The sequence below is a fragment of the Hippoglossus stenolepis genome, chromosome 9, assembly GCF_022539355.2.
Source record: "Hippoglossus stenolepis isolate QCI-W04-F060 chromosome 9, HSTE1.2, whole genome shotgun sequence".
Taxonomy (NCBI): domain Eukaryota; kingdom Metazoa; phylum Chordata; class Actinopteri; order Pleuronectiformes; family Pleuronectidae; genus Hippoglossus; species Hippoglossus stenolepis.
The window spans coordinates 22013141-22038677 of NC_061491.1; the positions used below are offsets into that span (position 1 = coordinate 22013141).

Here is a 25537-nt window from a genome sequence, read left to right on the forward strand (position 1 = left end):
AGATACTGTACCTCAGATGATTTGCTAACACTATTCTGTAATCGTTATGTTTGGAGAGGATTCCTCCCAGAATACCAGAATTAACCAATGTTGTTTTTCATTTCATCATCTGCTTTTCTGGAATCCGGTATAAACAGATAACTCGTCTTTTATACAACCAGAAACTGGATCTATTTGCTGATGCTCATCTGATGATGCTGATGTGAAGTTTCACTGCGTAAGAACCTACGTTATCACATCTGAAGGGTTTTTAAGAAAAAAACATTCCTGTTTATTCTAGCAAATGGTCCTGCTTCCTAATGTTTTCCAGTAAGGCTTGGGCACAACAGAGAGAGGGAATCATGGAAGTCGTAATGACAGACGTTTGTTGTTCTATTTAGCTTCGTTTAGTCATATAAACCTAACCTGTGGAACTGGTTTGAATGTTGTTCTTGATTACATATTATTATACAGGAGTTTATGTTCCACTACATTTATCTGTCTCACTGTAGTTTTTTTTATTCAGATTTTATTCAATCGAACACTGTTGCTAGTAGCAACAGTTACTAAGGCAATGGATTAACTGACACCATGTTGTCGGTTCCAAATGGTAGTGATCTTTTATCATAGTAATATTATATATGTTCCTAAAATATCCCTTTTTGGGGAATTATTTTCTTAATTTTTCTTCCAAACTGCTGACTATGCTGACATTAAATCAGCTTATCAAGGTTAGTGCGTCGCTGATACAGAATTCTAGTCCCAATAAATGTCTTTTAAACATGGCCTACGGTCAACAGCGGGTTAAAAAAAAAGGCTGTATAGTATTTTATTTTCTTTCCGCCTCAATGCTAATAGTTTTTTTTATATGCTAGAGTAATGTAAGATAGGAATCTCTGAAATGTGTCCCTGTCACACATAGTTTCTTGTGTATTCAATATAGTTGTTGATACTTTGTTTATGCATATGGAGCATCTGAGTGCAAGGAACTGAGGACGCATTCATTCACACATTAACACAGTAAACAAATAACAGTTTGTCTCGTTTCTGTAATTCTCCCACAGAGTTTACAAATGATTGTCATTCAAAGTGTAAATAATGGGTCAAATGAGGATAAGTGAAATACTTTCTGCATCATTCAAAACCAAAACAAGGGAGGAAGTGTGCCTTAAATGGTCAGTTGTATTTAATGAAGTTGTTTGTAAGGGAAAATGGAGAATAAATCAAGAGACTATGTTGGAGGAGTTGTGTGTGTGTGTTTGTGTGTGTGTGTGCGCGCGCTCTAATCTAAAACAAATGGAAACACAGAGGACAGACGCCAAGCTAACAACCCCTGACTATTACATACTAAAGTGTTGCATTCTCTGCTGTTTAATGTGGATTCAACAGACAGTAAAAACAATGAACATTAATTATCCAGCGTGAAAAAAAGTCCCTTCAGCTCTAACAAAAGCTTGAATGATTCTTGAGGTTGTGACAACCCTGGAGTTGTCCTGCTGTGGGGTTGTGCTTGTGTCTGTGTTTCAGGCTCCTGTCGGCGGAGTCAGACCCTAGTGATCAGCAGGGATGTGGCACACCTGGGCTGACCAATATTTAAGAGGCCTGCAGACTGGGCTCTGGCTCTCTCTCCTTCACCAGGTCTACCTCCACATGGACATCCCAGCTTGGCATTTGCGTGACTCTTACTTCTATACACCCCCCCCCACAGAACTGGTTACCATGTTTAACTTTAAGTTAGTTTTCTTTGTAAAATAAATACTGCAACTGTGACCTTCCTTGTTTCTTGTTGCACAACATGAGCCAATGGGTAACAAGGTTGATTGAATGACTGATTTCCTGAGGAAGGGATGGGTTCAATAAAGAGGATAGTGGTTGTGACAAATGGATCCTGGTGCTAAATGGTTCACCACTCAGATATTGAGACTGCCAAAAAGCACAGACAGTGAAAAACACATAGTAAGTCAGTGTTAATGTCAAATAACACAAATTAGAGTCGCTTTAAAAGCACAAGTAACTCGACTAGAATTATATCACATGCAAATAACTGAAAATAAAGGCCAGAAACACCCTTTGCAGACGCCATTAACTGAACTGCTTTAGTCTTCATGCAGTGCATTATACCATTATGATGTTACTTCTCTTATCTGCCATACATATTTTAGTTATTATTACTTGTTGTAGGCTTATAAACTGTCAAAAACCCAAACATGCTTTACTTTGAAGTTTATTAAGGTAGAAACCAAACCAAATATTTATGCAAAGTATAGGAAAAGGTATGTCATGTGATGTTTCTCCTTCAAAACAAGACTTAAATGATTAGTCAAATATTAAACCTGTTAATTAATTTTCTGTCAACCAGTGTATCAGTTAATCAAGTAATCATCTCAGCTGTACTTCTGGTTGGTTTCTGTGGGAAATAATAAAACTGCAAGCCTGTGTATGGTGGGAGTCGATGGGGGCAAAACAACATGTTGCCCTGGGGTCCTGTAAGAGATTAGTCCGGCCCTGGATACAGCAATAGTTAACTTATATTCAAATAACAATGAATTGTACCTTTAGTTATATTTTCTTACAGGTGCTGACAAAAATCTAACTTCAGGTGATGAGTCTTAAATTTGCTACAAGACTTTGAAACCCATACGCATAATACCCATACCCATAATATGTATTTCTAGTTTCTAGTTAAAAACGTGATTTCCTCACCCAGCCTCCAGGGAAGTGTTGGGACGCCCTGGTTCCGTATCGGCACCACCCAGCCGGCTGCATCATCATCCGGCCGGGCAGCCACGCTTCCCCCCGCTGAGGTCACAGCTGCAGCCCTTCCCCCTGGAGCCCTGCGATAAAAGCTGGGAGCGGAGAGATACCCGGCACAGTCTGAGAGCCTCATCCCAGCGACACCGAGCCGTCTGCCGCAAACACACTGAGAAATAACCGCTCCAGAAGACTTCACACTTGGTAAGAGCATTTTCCTCTTTGTTTAAATCGCATGCTGTCGCGTTTAAGATCCATTTAGACGGAGCAACGTGCGGTTTTCTCGCAAAATGACAAGTTGAATAGTGTAATCAGAGCATCATCATTATCTGAGGCTGTAGAGTTTAAAGTTAACACTCTTAAACATTTTGCAAAGCTGCAATTTGATGCGTAAAGGAGTCTTATACATACAGTTGGATTGAAATAGAAACAATAGGAATTGCAATCCTCAATAGTAATAAACCTAATGATAATAAACTTATAATGATAATAGTCACTGTAAAGGGTAACTTGTAAAAAAAAATCTTTGATTACGAAATGTAAATGTGATTGGAAAATGATATAGAGTTATGTTGACACAGTTCTCTTGTTTTATATAATGATAATCAGCAAAATCTATAGTAAAGTGTTTGTGAATGGGAAATAAGGTAAGAAATATTTATGCATCTTACATGTTTGCAGACATGGCGGATTGAGGCTTGTGAATTGTGGTGGTTGGGATTATAGTATTAATTTCCCCTCATTGCACAGCCATGCGGTTCTCACATTACCCACAGCGGATGTATTGTTGGATTACTTTGTGCTTTCTAATTCGATTATTTGGCGTCGCAACTTTGACTCACTGTGACTCCAGCGGCTCTTTATCTACCTCCCTCCATCCACCTGTTACACCTATGGTGAGAAAATACAAATTCACCTACAGTCCAGTTTTAATCCCCAAACGCTTGAACCAGTAAATCAGGTACTTGTTGTTATCAATGTTGTTTACGACACGCGATCATACAGTGCTCTGTGGCTGCTTCTTTGAATGTTACAACAAAGAACATTGTGCTCTGCTGCTGGAACGTCCCTATAAGATACAGTGATTCTCAGCATGTGTGTGTTTGTTCTTCATTGTGTTGTGGGGACCTATATCTGTTAACACAATACATTTGCATAGTGAAGACATGTTTTAAGGTCAAGGTTAGGTTAGGTTTATGTTAAGGGTTAGGGTTAGGGTTAGGCAACTAGTCACTATGGTTACGGTTAGACTACGGTTAGAGTCCATGTCCTAGGCATTGTGTGTGTGTGTGTGTGTGTGTGTACTTGCACCACTCTGGCCAAACTCTGCAGGATCACTGGCAGGCTCTTATCGAGTTAATGAGGTGGATTTGCGCAAAGGCTTGCATTTCAGGAATTCTCCTCCCCAGCATCACTCAGCAGCGCAGACATTCTCCGTCACTCTGGAACTCTGTTGCGTTGCGTGTTGAGAGATTGTGGAGTTTGTATGCATTCCCTGCAGTGTGGTCAGCTGTGTTTGGTGCCTCACAGTGATGGTTGTGACTCATGGGGATCAGTGGTTTTGGTCCTAAAGCTGTAAGTGGAGAGCAGGTCAGACGGGATAGAGCTGGATCAGACTGTGGGAGCGATAGGATGACACTGAATCCTTAATGAATGTGGAGGTTGTGTCTTCTTCTAATGTTCTCCATTCTTGTTGTAAATCCCCTCAATGCCTCCATCTGTGTCTCTTTATACAGCTGCGTCTGTGCAGTCCTGGAAGCTTGGGTGACTCAGGACGACTCACCCTCTTTCTGCTGACCTCCGGGATTTCATTTCATTTTCCCTCCTCTCCCTCTTTTCATCCTTCTCCCCTTACCTTCTCTCTCTCTCTCTCTCTCTCTCCATCCTTTCATCTCTTCCCACATAGTCATCTCAGCTCCATTATCTCCCACAGTTTATACCCATTTCTAATGTCAGCACCTGCTTCTTTTGGTTTGGTTTTTTCCTGATAAGGACAAGGCCTCATATTGTGCACAGGAGGAGGCTGGAAGGCAACAATGCTTCCCTTTGTTCTAGGGGACTTTACAGAGCCAGATCACAGCTGGTTCACTGCATCGGACTGAAACCCCCCCTGTTAAGAGTGTATAAAGTCCTCTAAGTAGCTTACTTATCAACACGACATCACATGCCAGAACACATCATCAGCAAACATGATGCACACATGAAGGAACAACACCTAAACTGAAGAAACAAAGAAAGAAATACAGGTTTATGGATCCCAGCAGGTCGAACCAGTTCAAAATATGATGTTTAAACTTGCTGCCTGGAAAATGACACTGCTAGAATGATGTGGCACGAGAAGGGAAACTCTATATCCCACAGTTGAGTTCTCGAAGAAATGTTGTTAAGAAACTGACCACAGGTGTTTGCCAGTTACTCACCTGGGTCACAGTGTGAGCAGTCCATCCTCTTTAGGAACTTTATCAAGTACCAGTTCTGACATTTGCACATGAAACGGGAAGTGAAAGCCCAGCGATGCTTTCAAGTGCCAACAGTGAACCAGAATTTGAACTTCACAGTCAGATGAAACTATGCTCACTGTTTTAGACTTTGACATTTTGGCGTTGCGGTTGGAGGACGAGAATGTCTCACCTCAAAACTTTACCAACCCAGCTCGCCATCATCATTACACATCCTCGCTAATGGTCCCCTGAACTCACAGCCAAGAAGTCAAAGTTTGTGTTCAGCACTTAAACCAGTTCCCAGTTTAAACTAATGGGAAACTAACGGCCTTGTCGGAAAGCCGCTTTTGTTTTAGGTCTCGACATGTTTTTTTTGTCTTTGTCTGCCTTTTTACGTCGGCAGGATCTAAACTGGATTCACTTAATTGGAGCATTTTAAAACCAGCGGCTGACTCACAGTCTGGCTGCTGCTGCTACTCTGCTGATATTTCCATTTCTTCCATTCATATTTGACCTACTAACTGAAGGAACCACATTCTCCGCAGGCTGCAGACTTGGTTACACATGTTTCAACAAATAACAGATTGGGTGTAACTGATGAATGCTTTAACCCCGGCAGTGCCAGGGGGACGTCGTTGTCCCGCTTTTAAGAGAGGCTTGATCATGAACCTTACATCTTAGTGTCAGTCAGCACATAGCTCTGGTTCTTCTTCTTGGTCGTGACCCCCTCATGCACATAAAGTTGTATCTCCTTGACCTTAGTGGGGCGAGAAGAGTTCACTGATTAGTATTATAGTAATGTGTAGTACATCTTATATTGGTTATGAAGTCATTTTCTTAAGTATTCTAGGTTTTGACTATTGACCAGAAAGGTTAGGAAGACATGAGAAAATCTGAATAAAAAATACTTTTGCTGTTTTACCTGATCATTTTTACCGTAACCCTGTAGCTGTTGCCAGTTTCTTAAAAGAATCTCTGTTTTGTGATTGGTCGTAATCATGTTTGCATTTTAATAGAAAGTCTCCATAATTTTAAGTGAAAAACATCTATAGTCAAGCCAGTTCTAACAAAAAAACAAAACAGTTTGGTAATTGTAGGAAAAAAACTGTAGTTGGTCAAAGATTCTGAGTTGATCAGCTCTAGGAAGTTGGTCCCTCTGTATCAAAAATTTAAAGAGTTTTACTTTGTTACATGATGTTAATGAGATTTTGATCCATACTTGTTTAATTGGCGTGTTTACGTCTGTTCATATGTATTAGATTTTCTAAGACAGCCCTCAAAAACAGCTTAAGATCAGGCCCATTGCATTGTGGGATTGTTTACGGAGCAGTGATCATGGCACCCCAAAGGGGCCCCTGCATGTCAGATACCACTGACTGTAAAAAGGGTGGAATACACATATGTTCGAGTCTGATGTGTGCGTGTTTGGACGGGTTTCTGTGTGTGCGTGTGTTGATATTTGCACACATTTCCGCCATGCAATGCACGGGCCACTCACTGGCAGTGTTTTAGCAGGAAACACATGTTTTTAGCTGACAGGGCCTCAGAGAGGGGCGACTGAACAGCTGCACAAAGGAAACAAAAAGAAAACTGGTTGCTCGGTTGTCACCCTGCCAGTGGGGCTCTGTTGGGGGGGGGGTGAATGCACACCAGACAACAGGGTTCCTATTTGGTTGAGGCAAGGATCGCTATCAAGGGAGCTGCCCTCTTAATGGTGAGCGTGTGAATGCATGTATGTGTCTGTGTTTTCAAGGTGAAGCCCTGAGTGGGAGTCTTTGTTCCAAGGACCAATGAGCAGAATGGACAGTAAAGCTTTTTACAGGGCTGTTGATTAGCTCCACGTTCCTTGCTGGCTTATGTCTCTGATATATCAAAACCCAGTTCTGTTTTCTATCAGCTCAGTCAACCACAGAAGGTGAGTCAGTGGAGAACCATCCGGCGTCTACAAACCTCCCCGAGAATAGAAGTGTTAGTGCAGGCATGTATGCAGACGGCTGTAAGTCATGTTATTTGCATGCATGTGTCTGTAGAAGTTTCCCACCATTCTTTTGTAAACCCGCTTTGAACTTCTTCATTCTGAGGCCATTTGTACATTTCTGCCCCAATCTTCTTTTTTTTTATTATCCTCTCTACTCCCCCTCCTTCTTTTGTGACTCATGTTAACTCACACTTGACTGAAGAGCAACAAGCCCCCTCATCTACACCTCCTCCTCTCATAATGTGACTCCCATAAAACAGAGAAAAGGAACAAGTCCGATAGCCACAGCTTTTTCGAGAATTACAAAAGGGAAATATGAGTTTAGTGACTTTTTCTTTTGCTCGAGGCTTTTCCTTCTGTTTCCTCCTCTTTCCCTTTTAAGTCCTGAGTCACTTTATCCTCCTCCAGCTGCTACTTTGCTCTTTCGGAGCAGGAGCTGTCTGCTGTGTGTTGCTGCCTTTCCTCGCTGCAGGGTTTGTCCAGATTGGGCTGTTTAATGTGATGGTCAGTGTCTCACTTTTTTGGCATGAAGATAATCTGGTTCCTGTTTACTCCCAGTGGGGAAGAGACAGATGAATTCGTGGATTAGTGTTATGACATGAATATAAATAAGTTGAAGTAGTGGGCTCGTAGGAGGAATGGGACAAGATGGGAAATCAGGGGAAATAATATGTATAGAGCACAAACTTGAACAGAAATGACCTCCGCTTTCCCATAAGCACCTCGCCGTGTCCACCCTTTCCTCCCGAATGGGCTCCCTCACTCCAAATAAATATTTTCAGAGGCAGACATAGGGATGGAGGAAGGAAGTCGAGCACAGAAACAGAAGTCGACCGGTCAATCGCTTTCCTGCAATTGTTGGCTCAGTATTGATGACAAATTCATGACTAGGCTTTATTGCACCGAGAGTCACTCAACATTAAACAAAATTTGCAAAGGAAGTTGCCAATGTTGTCAATGTCAGTAGTGACAGTTTATGTCATTACAATGGAAAAACACTTTGCATGGCTAGAATCTGATTTCACTCAATTTATACTTACATTTTTTGTCCAAAAACACTGTTGAAGATGCATTATAATGATTAAGGGAATACAATTATTATTGTGGTTTCATTGTGATCCTGGTCATTGTCTTTGCTTATCATGGTATCAGCGCATTCATATGTATTTAATATTTTTATTTTTCTACTTCCAGTAAAGTAAAGACCACTTGAGGAGGCATGACCAGATCCCTTGGACTACTCATTCTCCTATCTGCTCTCTGCTGCGGCCTAGCGGACAATGTAAGTACAACATATTCATAAAGAGGATTGCAGCCCATCTACCTCAAATATATATATATTTTTTTGCTTGAGTGTTTTGTTGCAATGCAGTTTTGGGGGTTGTCTTATTGGTGGTGGCTTCCCAAAATGTCAACATACAAGACTGAACAGCAATATTTAAAATGCAAAAAAAAATCATAGATCTACATAATAATTATTCATTAATAAAAAAATTATTGATATTGGTTAGACACTCACTACTGTCCTGCAGCCGACTTTCAAATCTTGCATGTATGCACCAACATGTGATGTTTGGCTAAACCGTAAAGGCAGCTCAATGTTGGTCAGGATGGATTCATACCTCTAACTCTATGTGCAGAAAGTTTCCTCTGCACGTTTATTTTCACAGTATCCTGAAGAGAAGATCCCTGGCTGCCCCGGGTGGAAACCAACACCATGCAACCATCCTGGGCCGCTCTGAGTTTAACTTTATCTCCTGTGTTGCAGGTGCGGCCACTCCGCTCAAAGAGAGGGACCCGTTTTTACAGAGGTGAGCCCAACAGGCAGCCGGCCAGACGGACGCTTTTGATTATTCATGTCCAGAAGTCTCCATCTTCCTTTGACACCTCCTGTGAGCACCAATCACACGCTCTTTCTTCTCCAATCACACCATCACCACCCTCACCATCTGCATGTTCTCCTTTTAATTCTCTGTTGTCATTCTCGTGTTTGCGCTCCTCTCTCTGTTTTTGTATCTTCATGTTTATAACTTATATATGTGACAATGATTCAGATTTCTCTGTGTTTGATTGGCTGTATACTCACTGTTTGTGTTTGTGTTTGTGTGTGTGTGTGTGTTCTCAGTGCATTGTGTGGATAGTGAGACATCAGCAGTGCGTAGTTATGGCGACACTTGGCTGCGATGGAGGGGACAGCGTGTGGAGTATTGCCATTGTGCATTGAGAGGACGAGAGCGTTGTCATATTGTGCCCGTCATCAGTGAGTGTGAAATGAACGCACAGACACACAAACACCTGTGGACTGACTGACTCCCTCGTCTCACTTGTCTTGTTTGCGATGAGCAAGTCACGATCCTCTGTTTGTCGGTTTGTCCGTCGATCTGCTGGCCTGCCCTCACCGGCCTCTGTCTTCCATTACAACTTAATTTTACCCTCTAACTTACCGTGAAAACCTCGGATGATTATTTTTTTGTTGGCTTTCCTCGCTCATGTGTCCAAATCGCTGTTATTTCAGTGCATCCCAATGAAGATCCGCTTGGTTTCTGAGTGGGTGTAGTTTAGTCTCAAACACTGCTGCCAGACCAGCCCTCATACGCACTTTCACCCTCATTGACGAACTCTGTGAAGCACGGTTGCCCCTCCCTCTGACAAATTGCAACCACGAGTGGGGTGTTGTTATTCTGAACGCTAACCTTTAGGAAATGTTGAAATATTAAATGACGAACCTGACCGATGATGCCATAAAACCAGTTCTGCTCTACAAATAAACCCTCTACTGGATATTATGTTAGGATGAGCACAGATTTACATGGAACTCAAAGTTTCGACATCACATGTGACACATGAGACCAAACCCACAAATCAAATTCCCCTAGAATAAGTTGTCATGGTCAATCAATCATATTCTGATTATTCAAATTGTTCATGTACCAAAGAAGTGGTTGATGTGGGACTGACTAACAGGATCCCTGTCTGCTCTTTCCAGATTGCTACGTGTCTCGGTGTTACAATGGAGGAATGTGTAAGGAGGCTGTGTACACGTCCGATTACATTTGCCAGTGTCCTGCAGGCTTCAGTGGGGCTCAGTGTGAGATCAGTAAGTACACAACACGCCACAGGCCACGGATATTTTTGTCACTGATTCCACTCGAGGTTTTGCTCAATTGACTAAAAATACTTTAATTGTTAAATATGAACATCATAGATTTTGTTTGACAAATAGTCTTGAACCCCCAAATTCAGTTTAATATTCAGTTTAATAGTTAAAGTGGGAAATCCACACAATACTGAAGCTAAAAACCTTTAAATATTTTTTTTAGTTAATTGACTAGATTAAAGCAAACACTAAACTCATCCATGTCCATAACAGTGTGTCTGACACTGATTCAAATACTCTACGAACTGTCAGTGACTCTCGATCAGGTCACAGTTTGACTGCGTGGCTCATACTGAGGTGTCATTGGCCTGTGGCTTGGAGAGAAGAGGAAAAGAGTATAAACACTGGAGAGACATCCTGGGATATGAATGTTTGTGTTTCTGCGGCGGACTCTTCGAGGCTTTAGGGACACCCCACCCTCCCAGTGGGATAATTACGTGAACCCCAGTGGTCACAGTCAAGTGATTCCAGCGAAAGAGTAATGAGTTGGGATGGTCCGACTCACTAAATATGACGCCATTTACAATCATCATAGTTTATGTTTGGTCCGTGTTTTCAACCACTAATTGGAAAACTCCACTATAAAGACACAAGTTGTGAATTTAGTGTTATTTAAGAAATAACAATGTTTTTCATAATTCGCCCAAATATTTTGAACAACCGGTTCCAGATCCAATAAATGTACTTTATTGTGTCGGGTCAGTTACTAGAATGACATCAGTCTCACATATAAATAAGTGACGCTATATTCAGTTTAACTTTGTCTCTCCCTCCTACAGACACCAAGGAGAAGTGTGTGGTGGGACGGGGCGAAGGGTATCGTGGGACATGGAGCATCGGCCACTCAGGAGCAGAGTGCATCAACTGGAACGCCACGTCTCTGAGGGGAAAAAGGTTCACGGCGAGAAAAGTGGACGCCACCAGTCTTGGACTGGGCAACCACAACTTCTGCAGGTATGGGACCGGAGGAATGTGTTCGGAGCTGGAGCATCTGTAGGAATAAACTGCAAATGTCCATTGTGTCCGTGCAATTAAATAAAGGAGGGGTTCTGGTAGTTGACCCCACATTTTCAAATGCATTCTGGCATTTGAGTCAATTATCTTATAATAACTAGATGTGTCTTACTTTTTAAAGACATGACTCATAGACTCATCACAGACCAGGCAAAGGTCCAGTGGGTATAAACTATAAAGAGGCAGAAAATCAAAAATCTGTCAAAGAGCAAAACTGGATGATGTGATATTCCGTCTAATTTTGCAAAACCTTGTTTGACTACTGCATTTTTAAAACTGTAAGGTTTTTTAATCATTTATAAGTGAGCCATGGACGTGCAGCATTTCCTCATTGTCCTTGTCTTTGTTTTCCCCCTCAGGAACCCAGACAACGACAGCAATCCTTGGTGTTATATCTACAAAGGCACCCAGATCGTCTGGGAGCTCTGTTCTGTGCCCAAATGTCCAGAAGGTGCAACTTCACCAGAATCGAAACTAATTAAACACTCAATTATCTGTGTTCCAGCTCGGTTAAACCCTTGTTTTCTGTGTGTGTGTGTGTTTCGGAGCAGATAAGTACCAGGAATGTACTCTGGGTTCTGGTCAGTCATACAGAGGCACAGCATCTGTCACTAAGAGCGGCTCTAGCTGTCTCCCATGGGACTCTCCTGCTGTCAATCGTAAGCACAACAACGCCTGGCGGTCGGATGCGCTGGAGCTTGGGCTCGGCAGCCACAGCTTCTGCAGGTAGAGATCCAAGCACGCACAATATCCTAAAACATACATGAGAGGTTCCCCCCCCTGCATCTCCCCTGCACTCAGGATTGGGTTTCATTTTCCTCTTCCTTTACCCAACAGGAATCCAGACGCTGATGACGGTCCATGGTGTCACACCTACAAGGACATGAAGCTGATCTGGGAGCTGTGCAACATACCGAAATGCTGTGAGTTCGCATATTTTCATTGTTTCATTTTGAAGGAAAGTTGAAGTAGGTGGTGGTGGTGGTGGGTTCAAATCCCAGTTTGGCCTGTTTTCTCTGGGTACTTCCTCCCACAGTCCAACCTCCTGCAGATTGGGAATAGGTTGATTGGACACTCTAAAGTGACTGTAGGTGTGAATGTGAGAATGAATGGTTGTTTGTCTCTGTATATATCCCTGTGATACCCTGGTGACCTGTCCAGGGTGAACCCTACATATTATACATATTGTAATACATTTTAAAAGTGCAGGAACGTATATTGGTGTGCTAATCGTCTGCCCTTTCTTGTCACCTCTATTTTAACAGTATCTATCACTACTCTCTTCCCGCGGGCCCCGACCAGGAACAACAACAACGGAGGTAAAACATCCTCCCATCCAGTGAACGCCCATCAGAGGAAGTCCATTTCTCCTGATGTGTTTTCAGTTTGTTATTTAACCGTCACCCTGTCCTCCCTGCAGCAACATGTGGCCAGCGTTTAGATAACTCCCTGAACCGCCCGGCGTTCCGCATATTTGGTGGCAGAGAGACCGACATCACGGATCAGCCATGGCAGGCGGCCATCAACGTCTACCAGGCCCGTAGCAAACACCACTTTCACCGATGCGGAGGGGTCCTCATCGACTCGTGTTGGGTCCTGTCTGCTGCGCACTGCTTCGAGGAAAAGTAAGACGGACTCACACATCCTTCACCGTGCATAATTTAAAACATGCGTCGTGCAACATACAAACACATTGCCTGTCTTTTTCAGGGATAAAGCAGAAAAACTGCAGGTGATTTTGGGAAGAACGTTTCGGAAACAGAATTCAAGCAGTGAGCAGATTTTCGAGGTGGAGAAGTACTGGAGCCATGAGAAATTTGACAACGAATCATTTGACAATGACATTGGTGAGTGAACATTTTAAAGGAGACTAAAATCAAACAACCTTTCACCATTTCATGTCTTTCTCTCATTTTATTTTGGCACTTTTGAGTTTTGGCGTGCTATAAAGTGAATGATGAAAATTCCACATTTTCCCCCCAGCGGTGATGAAATGGAAATTTAAGTGGGCTGCAAATGCTTGTTAAAACCTAAAACAGTCCCTCAGCCATTATCCCACATCCCCCCGTGCATTACCCTGACTTTCCTGTGGTCACTGTCCACTTGCAGTTCTCTTGAAGCTGAAGACAGACATTGGCATCTGTGCTATAAACTCTCCGGAGGTTCTTCCCGTGTGTCTGCCCGAACCGGAGCTGTCGCTGCCCAGCTGGACCGAGTGTGAGATCTCAGGCTACGGAAGAGACCAAGAATGTAAGCAAACGTCTTTTATAATTCATGGCTCTCACTAAGTTTGCATGATGACTGACCAGTGGAGGGCAGTGTGAGCAAGCTCTTCCACAGAGCTCGGTTTACGTTTGAATGGCAGCTGCTGAAGTATTAATTCAAACCCTCTCCACAGTTGCTGCAGAGTACTCCAAGCGTGTGAAGAGAGGTTATGTTCGCCTGTGGCCCAATGAGCGCTGCGTCCCAGATGTGCTGTCTGGACGCCCCGTTACCCCCAACATGTTGTGTGCAGGTGACACCCGAGGCCTTGATGATGCCTGCAAGGTGAGAACGCCCCATTTTTCCTCTTAACCTCCTCATTAGATCAGTGCTGATGACATTACTCACTCTCATTCTCACTCTTATCCCACAGGGAGACTCTGGCGGGCCGCTCGTCTGTCGGAACAAAGACAGGATGACTCTGATGGGTGTGATCAGCTGGGGCGACGGGTGCGGGCAGAGGGATAAACCCGGGGTCTACACCCGTGTCACCAATTACATCAGCTGGATCAACGGAATAATGAAAGCAAACCCGGTCTAAAGGAGGAGAGGGTGCAAAGAGGATGATGTTGGATAACTGTACCCATTAGCACAGTGGGTAAAGCAGCAGATATGTTTATGAGTGAAAAGATGGACATTGAGGTCCACAGGACTCTCAGGACTCTGTTGATCCGAACTCATGGAGATTTTGAAGCCGCAGGGTCACTCCGACAGAGACGCACAGATGCAACGTGTAGCTCCATGTTCTTTGTTCTCTGTTCATTGCTCTGATCATATGACAGAATATGTGGACAGAACAAACTTTTCCTCCTTCGGGGCCATCTTCATTTTTAAAAATCTTTTCATGCGTACAAAGTTTTCAGGTGTATTCACAGTTCTGCCTCCACCTCACCGGAGGTTTAGGTAGTGAATGTAACGGGAATGATAGGAAATTCCTCCCATCTCTGGCTTTCTCTACGCTGGTTTATACAAAGAAGTCACAGGGACAGACTTCAGATCAGTAGCACTTATAATCCAGAAGAATTCTCAGTCAACACAGGACGTTTACTTTGCACAGCTCAGTAAGTCACATAGGAATGTTTTCGCTTATCTTCTAAAGGTTTTGTGCAAAGATTGTGTCACAGACTTCTCGATAAGAGGTGACGTTGACTTGATTTGTTTTTTAAATGTAAAATGTTCATGCATTTTCTTACTTCGGGGCTCGATGAGTTCCATTCAAACCACAAACATATCTGCCGGTTCAGATTCAGCTTGTTTTGTCTCTTAACGCTCCCGGCTGTCTCGTGTAGATTTGAACAAGTGGAGGCAGTTCAGATTTGTGTCAGATTATCAGAACAATATCTCCACCAGATACTTGGGTTGATCCCAGTGTAAATATAACATGTATATTGTCTGATTATTGATTTTATATTGAAAAAGACTGGGGACTGTTTGGTTCTACATTAAACTGCTTATTGACTGCAAAGCCTAACACACACACTCACTTTGTCCTGTGATAGATTCTCAAGGGTTTTAGATGTTTTGTGCTAAGTTAATATTTATGTTTGTTTCATATTGCTTTGTAGAAAATGTCATGTGTTATGTACTGTAGACTAATAATTTATTGTCATTGTCACTATAACCACTTTTGTCAACATATTCGTTTTTCAATAAATAATATTTGGAATAAACCTCGTTGGAGCATTTTATTGTTTCCAGTAAAGTGCAGATAAATTAGTTTCCTCCTGACAGCTGAGATAAAGCTGATACTGACGGCTCTTTCAGCACATTCCTGCGTCACCACTGATGAAACACTGAGCTGGAAATTCTGTCAGCACGTTGGTGGTGGAGTTAATGTTTTTTATCATAACATTTTTGTTTCAGTAGTCACACATACTGGAACATGAGCTTCTTTATATTACTCCCACATCCATAAACCAGGGAAAAAGACTGTTAGGCTGCAGTGCGTGTTTGCATTTTGACCATCAACATGCATAATGAATTCACAGTTTAATTCATATCTAATAACATTTTTAAAAGAAAAATAAATCCATGTATATAAAATTACATTCAAACAACAGCATAACTACACTTCAAACTTCAATTACAGTTTATGTCCTCTATAAAAACATGTCTAGTACGTAGCATTTTCTTTCTAAAGGCAAATAGACTCACTAATAATTAACCATGGGGGACAGTAGTACTTATTGGTTTTCATTAATTATTGATCAGTAATACATTTAAGGAAACATATTGGGTTAGTGTCATAAGAACAACAAATCCTCCCTTCATGAGTTTTTATCAAGTGGAATTTTTATTGTAGGTGTTGATCCAAATGTGTGGTCGCCCTGGAGGCTGCACTTTGTGGTGCTGAACATATAAAAATAATAAACTGGTTACTGAGTGTGTGTAGCCGATTGTTATAAATATGCCCTGCACTCTTTTTGTAGAATTTAATTCTCATAAAAAACGTCATTGTTGTCTGCATTAGGAGTTGATGTGTGACTGTTAATAACGTTGGTTCATGTGGAGCCATGTCTGAGCTGTGCACTGGCTGCAGCTCACTTAAAGGCACAGAGCAGCAGGTGAAGGGGTTTTTCTGACACAGGTATAGGAAATGCAAATGAGATCAGTTACAGCTGCTCTTCACACTCTCTCTCTCTCTCTCTCTCTCTCTCTCTCTCTCTCTCTCTCTCTGTCTCTCTCTCTTTGTCTCTCTCTATCGCTCGCTTTCAATCTTTAAATACATTTGCATTAAAGAACAGCGACAAAGACAAATCTTCATGACTTGAGCTGCGAGAGTCGTCCCCAAACTCACGACGATGGTAAAGTGCCATTTCATTTTTGTCTTAGTTGGTTTGACAGTTTTGTAACGTTGTGGTGGAGTGTGATGGAAGTAAGCGCAAGTAAGAGGTTAGTTTTATTATTTCAGAGTTCTGAGTGAGGCGGGGGGGGGGATATTTTAGAAGCCACATTGTGAAAGTGGTGATTGTGGGGGAGTGTGAAGGTGAAACTGTGAAAATGACCCATAGACAAATACGTGATAGCCTGAGAGTAAACACGCTGACAGGCATCAGTCGAGATAAAGTTCTCTGAGAGGTCCAACAAGTTTGTTCAGCTTCCTCTTCTGTGCTCTTTGTTCAACAGTTCTCCATTAACTAACTTAATTAGCATTTATTCAAACATGTTTCAGTGTAATTTACGAGGATTTTGATTTTAATAGATAGAAAAACCTGATACAGGCGTGTTATTCATTTTCCAGTTTTGTGTGAGATTAAGAGTTAAGAAGTTTAAGCTTCCGCAAGTTCAAAATGTAGTTACTTTTCTTCTAGTGTCACTTTCTCATTAAATATCATCTTTCCTGACTCTTTCAGTAAACACGACAACACAGTTTATGCTTTGGTTCACTCACAGATGGAGCTGTGTTCATTTGAAAATGTATATTTTGGTGATGACCCTCTTTGTGCCAATATTCCCAGCTGTGCATCAGTGTTATATTTCGCAGTGAGATCTGAACATAACATAGTTTTCACCATTTGGTAACATTAAACCTGCCCCTTGTGGTTCTGTCTGATGGATTTCTAACTACAGAAGAAAAAAATATTTAGTTTGGTTAGAGCCAAGAACTTGTTTAGATAAATGTTTTATCGCTAGAGGAGATATGCTCACGTCCTGAAAACAAAACAAAAAATATAACAATTAGTACTTTTATGGCTCTTGGAATATCTGTGAATTATAAAAATGTAGACTATAGTACAGTAACTCATTCATTTTTATACATATCCTATAAGATATGTACTTGTTATTAAACATATGCACTATTTAGTGCAACATTTGAATGTTTCACTTTTCACACATGCTCAGTGTGTCTTGTTCTTTGTATCAGATTTCCCTGGTCACACAACTTTTTCCTTTGTCCTCCTGTTGGTTTCCTGATGCTCTGACACTTTGGACACACACACACACACACACACACACACACACACACACACACACACACACACACACACACACACACACACACACACACACACACACACACACACACAGTCAGCAGAAGTTCAAAACGTCGTTGTTGTAACTTGACCCGACTTTAAACTGCAGATATTTTTGGAGTGGTCAGGTGACACATAGGTCATGAATAGCAGAACACCTCTCACTTATCAACAGTAAACCTTTAGAACATTTTCACAGAACGACACTGTTTTAATGTGGTGTGAGACACAGAGACTCTGCAGTTCCTCCCTCTCTACCTCTCAGTCGATATCATTTGGTTTAAACCCAACACTTCCTCATGTCTACTGGGCTCTGTGGGAAAACTGAGCCACTTCCTGATTTCACTCAACGTGAGTTTATGTTTATTCATCTCCTCCCCCTGCAACGTGACTCAGTCACATCCCTGCACGTTTAGTTTTAATGTTAAAGAGTGTCGAGTTCAAAATGGCATAGATTTTTAATGAACTGCTGCAAAGTCAGAAGTCATAGAAATAAGATCATGATAAAATTTACAAGGACAAAACAATGAGAAAACTAACACTGCACCTTCACTTTTCACATTTATTAGAACAAATAATCAGTGGTGGAGGAAGTATACTGAGAATTTACCAAAATAAAGTACCACAATGAATACTCTTGTGAACTTGTGAATTTCCACCAGGGGGTCATACAGTTATCTATTTGTCTATTTTTTTCACAAATCTATGTCAATGTTGTTAACTTATAGTTCCAGTGATTTAATATCTCATGAAATGAATACTATTTTGATTGAAAGATTTATATTTTTGTTGATTTTTTATTACATCATGGTCACACATGTTATAATGAGCATAAACAATAAAGTGAGAAAGTCTAAACATTCTTTATTATTTATTATTATTATCATTATTACTGTATTATTGTGTTATTATACTTAGTTCATTTGTTTCCATGGTTTAATGTTAGGCAAGACTATACAGACAGTTTTTGTGGTTATTGTAGTTCATTTAAACATTTGTGTCTTCGTCTATCCCCTTGTGTGTCTGGATTCATGTTAATTACATTGATTAATTACATGAATTCATCTGAATCTGCAAAGTAATTAGTAAAATACGAATATCAAAACAATCTGGAAGATGTCAGAAGTACAACTCTTCCCTCTGGACTGCAGTGAGAAGTATTATAGCTCTATTGTTATTGTGCGACTTTCCCCAAAAAGCAGCCACTGACTCAGACTGAATGACAAACCTCATAAAATCCTACGAGCTGCATGCCGGGCTCGTAATCATTTACTTTGAGTTATCAATCTGTGTTAAATCTCTGAATCTGAGGTTTCTGTTTTTTTCAGAGCTTCTTTGGGAAACGGAAGAACTTGTAAGTCCAGTTCCCAGCAGGAGAACCTCACTGGTGTATTATATCATACATGAAATCAAATGCTTCTGTAGCATCTGACCTCTCCTCTTTCCCTCAGACACACTGGACCTCCAGTTCCACCCAAAAGAGAAGGTGGGATTGAACCTTGGTGTGAAGGGAGGATGTTTGGATTCTGTCTTCACTGGATCTCAGACTAACTACCATTAGTTTATTTTCTGTTTCAGATGACGATGCAGAGTTCAGGTGGCCACAGGACGAGTTTGTGAGTAAAACAGTTTCTGAATCTGTGCCTTTACAGGTTGTTTCTTATAATATTGTTTCCACATTTCCTCTTGTATGGATTCTTGAATGAGCTTATTGAGCACAGGCCCAGGGGCCAAGGAGGTTGGTGAATCCTATTTATATTTTTTGTTGGATAGTTAACTAAAATACTACAAAGAGACACAATGACAAAAATATGCAAAAATGAAAACAAGCAACAGCAAAAATGTGTAAAACAATTAGAAAAATGCACTGAACACCTACAACCTCATTTTAAAACTGGATACATTTGTGTGGAGGAGGGATGAAGGCCCCACTGTCTCAATATCCATTCATTAGCTCTGTTGCTAATAACATTAGGCATTTCATTTTTTTATTTTGTTTCTAAATTAATCATAATACATTTTTTCCGTTGCTATGTTGGTTATTTTGAACTTTAGCAGATTTCCTGCACAAACCAAACTACTTCAACATCTCAATAATAACAGTCTTGAAGTGGTGGTAATTCTTTCTTGAAATGCAACATGCATGTACCTTTGAAGCTATTTCATATTCCTATGCTCTTATGGCAGGATGATGAGGAGGGTAACATGTATGAAGCACCTCCCTGTGAACGTCCGCCTGTGAAAGTCCCACAGAGAAAAGAGGAGGAGGATGTTTATCTGGGTAACAGTATTTCTTATTACATATCACATATTACAACTAGGTTAAACAGTTCAAAACCCTGTTCAGCATATTTACTTTGTACAGACAGGACGTCCAGTCCTGCTGTTCAACAGAGGAAGGCTGTTCCTCCACCCAGGATGGGAAAACCCTCGGTAACTTATCTCTGTGTCGCTGCAGCCGTCAAAGAGGTTGAAGATGTTGCCTTTGTTTTAACTAACCATCTCACCTCTGTTCTTCAGATACCTCCACAACGTCCTGACGGTTTCTCCTACGAATCCAACACCAGGAAACGTCCGTCATTAATCTGTGTCATTTACAACGACACAAACTACTGATTTTGTTCATTGACTGTGTTGTATAAACCACCTCACTTGATCTCTCCCATCCCCTCACTCAATACAACTACACCTGTTCCCTCCCAGCACCGGAGATAGACAGAAATGAGAAGCCAGGGAGAGCCAAGATGATGCCTCATCCACAAGTCCGCTCTGTTCCTGCTCCACCTCCTGAATCCAACACAGAGGAAGGTGAATTGAACACTTCCACCTACAAAACTAAGCCTTTCACAGAAGTTATTCACCAGACTGTAAATGACTCTTGCCTGAGAGGATGGCAAAGGTCTTAGTATTCATTTTATTAGCTATTTGTGAAATGAACAACATGAAAGATCTTACGTTTGCTGTTACTGCTCATCTGATGCATGGTGGTGCACATCATTTTCTAAAAGACACAAGCAACATCATTTAATTTGATATGAATAAATTCAATTAGAGCTGGAAAGTTACTGTATTTTAATCCACAGAAATCAAGGACAGGGTGCCACCTACTGTACTCCCACTGAGCTGCACCTGAATGCCCCAGAAACTCAAATATGTTGTATCAGTCTGATTGCACAGTGCAGATTGCAGGAATAGAGAAGATCAGGTAGTTGTCATTGTAACACTGTAAGTAGTATTTGCAGTATCACAGTTTCAACCACTGATGTTGTGTTTTAAAGGAAGAAGGAGAAGTTTAGGGTTACACATTCAATTTATTTATTTATTCAACTCATGCATTTTGATCTCCTTTTCTTATTGTTATAAGACCTTTCCACACCACTAGAGGTCACAATACAGATCCCTGTCTTCTCTCTGCATTCCAGATGTTTACCTGGATCCAAATGAAGAGCAGGTGAGTTTAAATTGCAAACCTTCAATCTCCTTCTTTTGTATTTTGCAAGAGGCACATGGTTTATTTTTGTGTCAGGTACCATGGATGGCGAATTAACGGCTACAACAGTTGGAATTAGACTGTCCACGCACATTTTTGCAAAAACATTCCTAGTGATCAGGTTAAAGTAATGATGTCCAGATAATGAAAGAAAATTAGATCCTGCAACTAAGCTTTATTTTCTGTAATATTTACTTAAGAGAGTAGCAGTATTGTTTATAATACAGCATATCCACTGTATGAGATGTGAAATGAATACAAACATAATCTCTTTTGGTCCGAGGGTCTTGCTGCTATGTATGAGGTGCAGGAGGTCTGTGCCATCAAGGGCACTGTTTCCATAACAGGCCCACAGAATGTAGATGTAAGGCCTATACTGCTGATTATCTTCTGATTGCTTGGTTGAGGGGATATTAGCCATGGACAATTAAGTTTAGTTGTAGGTTTGAATTACATAGTCTGATTCCTGCTGCAGGGCATTAAAGACCCTCTATCATTAGCTCAGTCAAACACACTTAAACCAGAGAAAAGCAGAAAAGGCTCTGATCCGAGAGGAAACAGCAATGAGAGAACGATTCACACCTTAACAAACATACACAAATATTAAATCTTAAATAAATCAATAATGACAAAAGGCTGAAAATACAAGGAATGGGCAATCTGAGCTAATCAGTTGAGTAATGTCAACTTGTAATGGCCGCACACTGTAACCTGCATATGAGTGGATGTTGCTGTAAATGAGCCGGTCACTGTCAACCATGAGACAGCTAATGTCAGTAAAACTAAACGTGATTAGAAATGCTAACTCAACTTTTGGCACATTACACCTTGTGTATTGATAAATATGCTGCTATGAATTATCGGGATTTGACAATATTTGTCATTTTGTGTTTCAGGAGGACGATGACGACCTGTATTTAGAGCCAGCAGCAGGTCGGTTGAGTCCCACTTCACTAGATCTTTCTCAGGGATGTTAAGTGAAAACACGCCTCATGAACAGCGTTGGTTATTTGAACAACTTTAAAATGTTCAAATGAAAAGACCAGCAGATTTGATTTACAGATATTGGAAAGCATGATTTAAAAAAGAAGGATTTCCTTTCTCCTCAGCTTGTGCTCCGGTCCCACGTGGGCCGAAGATGATGATGCATCCATCTCCCATGGCAGCGCTTGTACCGTCTTCCATACCCACGTGAGTAAAAGCTGCTTTCAGCCAAGCTTACCAGCATATGACGATATGAAATGGAAATGAAGTTTCCCTCTATCTGCAGGATGAAGCCTCCTGTTCCCAGAGCAAAGCCTGTGAGTGTGTCTATTCATCTCAGTGCCAGTCGAATCAGCTCCTAATGCTGAGCTCTGTCCTAATTTAAAGACAAACTGTCAAGATAAACACTGAGTTAGAAGGTTTTCATTTATTAATCTAAGCTTGTCAGTATGTCACTGCACTAACATTTATTTCTCCCTTTCAGAATTTAGTCTCGTCCTTAATGAACGAGGCCAAACCAGGTAAAGAGCAGCTTCTTTACAAACGTCAGAACAAACCACATCTGCAAGAAATGATGATGATGATGATGATGATGATGAAGAGTGCATATCTCTCCTTTATAGCTCCTTCACTTGAGCTGAGACGACCCGCGTTTCAAAAGAAACCCCCTCCACCATCTCCAGGTGCTAATAAACCCCCTCTTCCAGCCCCCCTGAAGGAAGCTAAAGCCCTGAAGGAAGCTAAACCCCTGAAGGAAGCTAAACCCAGGTAAGAGATGACTGATGCAGAGAGGCCGGACAGGTTTGTTAGTCCAATGAAAGATCCTGCATGATTGTTGTTCCCATTTGCAAGTGCATGCGTATATCAGAATGAATTACAGTGTATGATATATGTGATGTATCGTCTTGCTGCCTTCACTCTAGCACTGCAAATCATCCTGCTGCAGGAGCCAAGCCCGTGGGTAAGCTCACATGTTGAGGTCATTTGGGGTCAGCTTCCATATATGTATTTCTTCTGTTTCTTGTCTTATATGTGCCCGTTTTCTATTTTTTCCAGCCTCTTTTGGTGGCATGAGGGCAACCAAACAGTCTGACAATGAGGTATGGTGTCTATCCCAAGTGTCATCTATTTATTAGTTTTAGCCACTTCATTTGTTTGGTGGTATAATCCATTCAGATTAAAAGGCAGGAAAGAAAAATAATCAAAGTTCTCATGCACACGTTTTGGAAGTTTGAATCTAATATTTTCTTTTTCCCGAAAAATTGGATTATTCAAATATTTAATAATATTGAAAAGTACTCATATGCATCTTTATCTTGTAACGAAGGGCCATAACATAACTGCTTTTTAGGAGGGGTTTTGTGTTGTACGACCATTGAAAAGTTACCACAGTTAGGAGGGGAAGTCAAAAGTTCAATATTTACCTCAAGCATTTCAAAACGCATCATAACAGTAAAGTACATATTTGCTTTCCACCATTGTTTGTCACATCCCAGGACAAAGAATGGTTTGCTGGAGACTGCAACAGAAAGACAGCTGAGGACCTCTTACAGAGTGTCAACAAGGTAAACCAGATATGTAATGCTTTACTTTATGGTCGTATTAACAGCCAATGACGTTCATTCTCGACACGTTTCCAAAAGATTTTCCTCCAGTCCTTTTTATTCCCTACTCCTGGTCTCAGTTTTGCTCTGATTGTCGTGTTTGTCCTTTGTTTTGTCCGTGTTGCAGGACGGTGCCTTCCTCATCCGACACAGCTCGGCCCAGAACGCCCGGCAGCCGTACACCCTCGCTGTGCTCTACCAGCAGAAGGTGTACAACATTCCCATCCGCTTCCTGGATGAGACACGAGGCTACGCCCTCGGAAAGGAGGGCAAGAGGAACGAAGAGGTGAGAGCAAATAAGGCCGGAGGGAAGGAGACAGGGAAACAGGAAAACAAAGAGAACAGGACTCTGAAGGGATTGAAGCTGAATCAGAATTACAGGCTTTTCATTTGTTAACCTTTCTCCCCTCATCTTTATTTCTCTCCCTCAGGCATTCCCCACTCTCGACGAAATGATTTCTCACCACAGAAACAACCAACTGCTTCTGATTGACAGCAAGAGTCAGGCCAAGCACACGGCGATTTTAACCTACCCTGCACGCCCTTAAAACCACTACATCCTCCTGTGTTGTGTTCGTGTGAAGATAAATGCACAGTGTGAAAGTTTCCAACTTGGAAATGACATAAGCTCATTGTGTGTCAGTCATAAAAGTAAAATTACAACTCTGAGAAATCAGTCGTGCAGCTGAAGTAGACAATGCACTGAAACATTAGGGGAGATGCTGTAACGCACGACCCTCAGCTTCCACATGACCTGAGCATTATCCAACAACATGAAGCTCAAACATTATCAAGTTGCCAACTGTGATTTTTTGTCTGTTTTGCACCATGACTCATCATTTAAGCAACAATTGCACAAAGTTAGCAGTTGATTAGTGCGAAGGAAAGTGAGTCACTGTTTAACTGTAACAATGGTTCAGTCAGAGGATGATAACCGTCATAGAAACAGTATATTTCTGCATGTTACACATAAATGTTGCAGTTACAATCTTCACCACTGCTTTGAGCCTCTTACTCATTTCCATGTTATGAACCATTGAGATAAACTCTTGTACGAATCAGTTATTTTATTGTAATCCTGTTTGGCGTGTATATTTTCCCTATGATCTTTAATACACTGTATATCCCATGTGTCTTTTTGGTGGTATAATGTAGATGTTATGCAACATATATATTTATTATTCTAGCATTGTTTTTCCATATTTACTGTTGTTGACCAGTAAAAGTTAATGAACCTGGGGAAAAAAAGACCCAGACTGTATATTTGGGGTTTCATTTAAAGGGTTAAGTTTTGGTGCTTGATTATGTGTCCTATGAATAAACACCATCCTCCACTGATGTCTGACTTCCACTTGTTATGAATCCTTAATCCTTGTGTGTGTGTGTGTGTGTGTGTGTGTGTGTGTGTGTGTGTGTGTGTGTGTGTGTGTGTGTGTGTGTGTGTGTGTGTGTGTGTGTGTGTGTGTGTGTGAGCTGTCTTCCACTGGCCAAAGACCACACACTGGTGGTTACATCTGCTTCCTGTCAGGGTGAGACCACCTCCTCTGTGGCCAAACCATACATCTTGGACCTGCCAGAGGAACACATGGCAGAATAATTAGCACATGCAAAAACAAATCAGCTTGTATCAGGACAAAAAAAAAATAATGGACGAAATCCAACCTTTAAAAAGTTACAACACCAAAGTACGGCTGTAAAGTGTTTAAAAATCAAAGAACATTTACAGTATTTTGTCTGTTGACTAGTGACCCCATCAAATAAATAAACAAATGAATGGAACTCTGTCTGATTATGTCATACAGCAGATCCCAATCCTCTACAGGCTGAAGGTGCAGAGGCCTGTGAGAGCTGCTGTATTTGCATAGTGGTGTAAATGAGTAGTAAATAACGTCCTGGAGCCAGT

General features: G+C 41.3%; 2 protein-coding genes across 6 annotated transcripts; both read left to right on the forward strand.

Moving 5' to 3' along the window:
* Positions 1-2785: 2785 nt before the first annotated feature.
* Positions 2786-15252, forward strand: plat (plasminogen activator, tissue). 5 transcript variants are annotated; one of them, XM_035166779.2, is made up of 15 exons: positions 2786-2934; positions 8344-8431; positions 8918-9041; positions 9275-9409; positions 10136-10246; positions 11086-11260; positions 11680-11771; positions 11872-12046; positions 12158-12243; positions 12586-12639; positions 12741-12945; positions 13031-13167; positions 13430-13570; positions 13719-13867; positions 13956-15252. In XM_035166779.2, the coding sequence occupies exons 2-15, from the start codon at positions 8369-8371 to the stop codon at positions 14121-14123; spliced, it is 1815 nt and encodes a 604-aa protein (XP_035022670.2). In that variant the 5' UTR covers positions 2786-2934; positions 8344-8368; the 3' UTR covers positions 14124-15252. The 5 variants fall into 5 exon arrangements, with proteins under 5 accessions (XP_035022670.2, XP_035022673.2, XP_035022674.2 ...); XM_035166782.2 differs by having other exon boundaries at positions 8918-8960; XM_035166780.2 differs by lacking the exon at positions 2786-2934 and adding an exon at positions 6804-6885.
* A 1005-nt stretch (positions 15253-16257) lies between these two features.
* On the forward strand, positions 16258-24963 carry si:dkeyp-117b11.1 (B-cell linker protein). Its single transcript, XM_035165092.2, has 19 exons — positions 16258-16386; positions 18885-18910; positions 19008-19042; positions 19135-19172; positions 19744-19837; positions 19922-19989; positions 20077-20128; positions 20260-20364; positions 20979-21007; positions 21943-21979; positions 22156-22237; positions 22317-22347; positions 22515-22551; positions 22654-22798; positions 22954-22991; positions 23087-23130; positions 23527-23595; positions 23762-23920; positions 24066-24963. Exons 1-19 carry the CDS (start codon positions 16384-16386, stop codon positions 24180-24182), a joined length of 1209 nt encoding a protein of 402 aa, XP_035020983.1. The 5' UTR covers positions 16258-16383; the 3' UTR covers positions 24183-24963.
* The last annotated feature ends 574 nt before the right edge of the window (positions 24964-25537 follow it).

Excerpts from the sequence above, each read along its gene's own strand:
- si:dkeyp-117b11.1 (XM_035165092.2), top strand. Across the intron at positions 22,799-22,953 it reads CTGAAGGAAGCTAAACCCAG|CACTGCAAATCATCCTGCTG; the intron begins GTAAGAGATGAC and ends CCTTCACTCTAG. Across the intron at positions 23,921-24,065 it reads AGGGCAAGAGGAACGAAGAG|GCATTCCCCACTCTCGACGA; the intron begins GTGAGAGCAAAT and ends TCTCTCCCTCAG.
- plat (XM_035166779.2), top strand. The coding sequence starts at position 8,369 with ATGACCAGATCCCTTGGACTACTCATTCTCCTATCTGCTCTCTGCTGC. Across the intron at positions 9,042-9,274 it reads ATCTTCCTTTGACACCTCCT|TGCATTGTGTGGATAGTGAG; the intron begins GTGAGCACCAAT and ends GTGTGTTCTCAG. Across the intron at positions 13,868-13,955 it reads GCCTTGATGATGCCTGCAAG|GGAGACTCTGGCGGGCCGCT; the intron begins GTGAGAACGCCC and ends CTTATCCCACAG.